The sequence below is a fragment of the Otolemur garnettii genome, unplaced genomic scaffold (genome assembly GCF_000181295.1).
Source record: "Otolemur garnettii isolate 467f Iridium unplaced genomic scaffold, OtoGar3 scaffold00083, whole genome shotgun sequence".
NCBI lineage: Eukaryota > Metazoa > Chordata > Mammalia > Primates > Galagidae > Otolemur > Otolemur garnettii.
Genome location: NW_003852478.1, coordinates 5,022,769 through 5,027,164, shown reverse-complemented (window position 1 = coordinate 5,027,164; position 4,396 = coordinate 5,022,769). Strand labels below are relative to the sequence as shown.

Below are 4,396 nucleotides of genomic sequence, written 5' to 3'. Positions count from 1 at the left end.
GAGCTACAGGCACCAAACCTATTTGTTTTGTTCTTAAAGAAAAGTTTTCCTGTTGAATTCAGATATACTGAGAAACCGGTAAAGTCAGCCCTGCATGTCCTGGTGAGACGGGTTCAAGCAGCGCCTCACACACCCACATCCGGGGTGATCAAGCTCCTTTTATAAAATGGCACAGTGCTTCCATCTCCCCCACACGTCCTCCTATGAACTTTAAATATCTCCAGATCACTTTCAATACCTAATACAATGTAATGCTCTGTAAATAGTTGTTGTAAATATATTGTGTAGGGAATAATGACAAGGAAAAATGTCTGTACATGTTCAGTAGAGATAGTTTGTTTTTGTTTTCTATTTTCAGAGATGGGGTCTCTCTTGGTTGCCCATGCTAAAGTGCAGTGGTGTTATCATGGTTCACTGCAACCTCCAACTCCTGGGTTCAACCCTTTCCGTGCCACCATGCTTAGCTAATTTTTCAATTTTTTCGTAGAGATGGGATTTCACTATGTTGCTCAGGCTGGTCTTGAACTCCTGACCTCAAGTGATCCTTCCGCCTCCACTTCCCAAAGTGCTTGTATTATAGGTGTGAGCCACCACACCTGGCCCACATGCAGCTCACTCCAAACATTATTCTATCCATGATTGGTTGAATCCACAGATGTTGAACCCATGGATACAGAGGGTCAACTTACTTTTCTTAAGCGCTCATGAAATTTAACTAAAATGAGGGTCATGATCACCAGGCATCTGTCACGGTGCCTTTTACCTTAAATTGCCACTCCCAGGCTTAGAAGGTGGACCCATGCTACAGCCCGCCCCTTGCCTTCTGTGTCGATTAACTGGTTAAAAGCCTCTAAACATGTAATGTAAAATTTATCCCTAGGGATTATCAGTGTGACACAGTGATGCTGTTAAATCTGATACTGTTTAAAGCAGCTGATTCATCCAGAAGTATCTACGAAGTTGCTATGCAACTTTTACAGGTTTGTAAACACATGTTAATTAAAATTTTTTTACTCAGGATTTAATGAAGCCCAATAATTCTTGTCATTAAAGCTGACTAATATTAGTATTTTTAGCTTTATTTTTAACAGTGAAGTTATAATATCAAGTCTTGGTTATTATTAAAAATAGAAGACAAGATAATATAGATATTTAAAACTATAAATAATACAAACTGTTCCGAAGTATGCTGTCAGGATTGTGTGTGTGTGTGTGTGTATAAGGGTACTTTTGTGTACTGAACGGTTAATGCCTATACACGTGTGCATGGATTGCTAGTCAAATGAGAATAATGTGAGTCGATTTTTTTTTGAGAGTCGTGTGAAAGTAATTAGCTCTTTTGATATCCTCATGTAACTTTTATTTATTAGCTCTAAGAAAAATAGCATAGAAAGTAGACTTACCAAGCATGGGTATATTTTCAGGTAATTGTATATTAAGTTGCTGATGTTATTTTCAGAGCATGTTACTACCCTGATTGTTGGTGTTAAACGCAAGGAATAGGAATTCTTTTAAACAGTCTTTGCAAACATATCCTAGGATTAGTAATGAACATCTGAAATACTTAGTAATATACATGACCATATGATTTTTAAGCTGGAATATTTTGAGGGAGAAGTTTTTTTCTCTGTTTGTTTTGTCTTTAAATTATAGCTGAACTTCATAGGACCCATAAAATCTTAACTAAGTTGATGGAATTGCACTCCCATAGATTCTGGAACCGAAGATGTTTCGCTATGCTCACAAATTGGAGGTTCAGAGAACAGACGGGGTCCTGAGCCAGCTGTCGCCTCTGCCACATCTGTATTCTGTTTCTTACTATCAGTTGTCCGAGGAATTAGCCAGGGCGTATCCTGAGCTAACGCTCGCCATATTCTCAGGTACGACGGATGGACTGGGTCGTGGTTTCTCTTCTGCAATCATTTCTGAAAAGCTATCTTTAGAAAACTTTAAATATGTACATTAAATTTTGAGGTTAAATCAGAACAAGACAACATGTCTTTACATAGGAGAATTTTTCTCTTACTGAGAATTCCCCCGTGCTGCTCTAACACGATTTTGAGTTTTCCTGTCGGTGGAGCCCTCACAGGGCTTTATACCTGGACTGCCCTTCTCACCTTGCTGGAAAAGAAGAGGAGAGGACTTTCATGTGTGATTTTAAAATATTTCTGTAGTTGACATAGAACTTCCTAAATGCATTTTATATTGTGCATTGGCCTGTCTTTAATATGTGTTATAAAAACGGGCAGGGATAAATGCACAAGAATCTTCCTGTAAGGGCAGCTTCTGAGCACTAATGCCACACCCAGCTATTTTTGCTTAGAGACAGGATCACTCTCTTGCTCTGGCCGGACCTGAATTCTTGGCCTCAAGCGATCCTCCCGCCCTGGGCTCCCAGGGTGCTGGGATTCAGCTGTGGGCCCCCGGTCTTAAGTGTTAGTTCCGGGACTTCATCCTGGGCCGCTGCCTCACACAATCCCATCTTTGGAGGGAGGTTAGGCCACTACTGTAAGACCCTTCCTACTGGTCAGAGTCTCATCATTCAGCTACTTCCCAGGTCTTATAAATAAATACAGTGGGAATAAAATTGATGTGTTAATAGGAGGAATCTTTGTAAAGGGTCAGAGTTGAGCATCCAGTGTCTCAGACTCAGCACTTCGTTGGCATCATACCAGATCCGCACAATAACTTCAGGCGGCAACTAGTGTTAAGACCCTCCTTTTACAGAATGAAAGTCGGGGGCTGGAAGTTGACAAGGTGACCTAGTCAGGCTGTCTATGTGTGGTAGAGCTGGGGGATTGGAACCCAGAGTTCTGAGTTCCAGAGGGTCCAAGAGCCAAGTTCTAAATTACTCCTTCTAATGAGAAAATAAGTACAAGGCCTATGGGGGAAAGGACAGCAGAGGGGAAGAGGATTTTCATTTACGGTGTTATATGGAAATTAGAGAGGGTCTAAATGAGGAATTAGTGTGTTGTATGGAATTCCTCTATATGAGGAATTAGTGTGTAAGTGAGGCTCCCAGGCTTTGGAATCAACCTCGTGTTTGGACTGGCCCCTGGCAAATCACTCTGACACTGCCGGCCTCACCCGTCTGTCCTGGGGGTAAAGGAGGTGAATGCAAAAGTGTCAGGCTCATCCCAGGACTCACCTGCTCAGAGCCAGGAGAACTGAGGTTCCTAAGGAGTCGGCTTGATCTGTGTGTGAAGATTATTTTTCATCTTTAGGTCATATTTATTTGTTTACTGTAATTAAAAACACATAAAATTTGTGTGTTTCTTACTTATTTTTAAGTGTATGGTTCCGCAGTGTTAAGTACCTTCACAGTGTCGTGACACGGATCCCTAGAGCGTCACCTTGCAGGGCTGAAACTCTGCACCCACTGACATCAGCCTCCCTCTCCCCCTCCTGCCTCCCTTGGTAATCCCCATCCTGCTGTCTGTTTGGGTGGGTTTGGCTGCCCCACAGGAGTGGAATCCTACAGCTTCTTTGTTTGTGGCTGGCTTAGTTCACTGAGCGTGACATCTTCTGGTGGTAGCATGGTAGCATGTGACAGGGCTAACTTCCCTTCCTCTCCTGGTCTCTTTAAGGCTTGTGTAGTGTCCCACAGCAGGCGTGTATTACAGTGAGTTCGTTAATTTGTCTGTGGTGGACATCTGGGTTGCTTCCACCTACCTCTTAGCTGTTGCGAATATTGCTGTTACGAACAAGGATGTGCAGTGTCTTTTTGAGTCTCTGCTTTCAATCCTTGTAGATGGATATCCAGAAGTAGGATGTCTGGGGTCATATGGTAGCTGGCCATTTCCCTTATGATGGCACTGAGGTGACATCTCTGTACGTGTGTATGTATTCCAGTTGTGGGCCGCCTTGTCTATATATGTGTGTATGTATTTCACATGTCTGTATTTATTTAGTTAGTTAGTTTTGAGACAGAGTCTGAAGCTGTCACCTTGGGTAAAGGGCTATGGTGTCATAGCTCACAGCAATTTCCAACTCTTGGGCTAAAGCAATCCTCTTGCCTCAGTTTTTCTATTTTTAGTAGAGACAGGGTCTCACTCTTAACTCAGGCTGGTCTTGAACCCGCCTCAGCCTTCCAGAGTGCTGGGATTACAGGTGTGAGCCACTGGGTCCCACTTTGGTGACATGTATTGAAAAGAAAGATAGTACTCCTAATTGGGAAGGGCCTGGATAAGGAAAAGATGTTGACATTAATTAGGGATCAAAGAAGAGCAACACTGCACGATCCTCTCACTCTGCCCGTCTCTCCCTGCAGAGGTGAGCTGGGGGATCCGGACGATCCTCTCTCTCTGCCTGTCTCTCCCTGCAGAGGTTAGCCAGGGGAGATGGATGACCCTCTCACTCTGCCTGTCTCTCCCTGCGGGGGTGAGCTGAGGGATCC

The 4,396-nt window shown here is 43.2% G+C and overlaps 1 protein-coding gene across 9 annotated transcripts in view; it reads left to right on the top strand.

Annotated features, from left to right (window-relative positions):
• The window catches only part of FRYL (FRY like transcription coactivator), a 260,014-nt gene that overhangs the window by 194,329 nt on the left and 61,289 nt on the right, over nucleotides 1–4,396 (top strand). For all 9 annotated transcript variants that reach the window (XR_002774533.1, XM_023515972.1, XM_023515970.1 and 6 more), the window contains 2 exons: nucleotides 881–980; nucleotides 1,712–1,880. Coding sequence is in view for 8 of the 9 variants with exons in the window: in XM_023515972.1 (XP_023371740.1) it covers nucleotides 881–980; nucleotides 1,712–1,880 (269 nt within the window). In the remaining variant the exon portion in view is untranslated. The remainder of the gene's footprint in view (nucleotides 1–880; nucleotides 981–1,711; nucleotides 1,881–4,396) is intronic.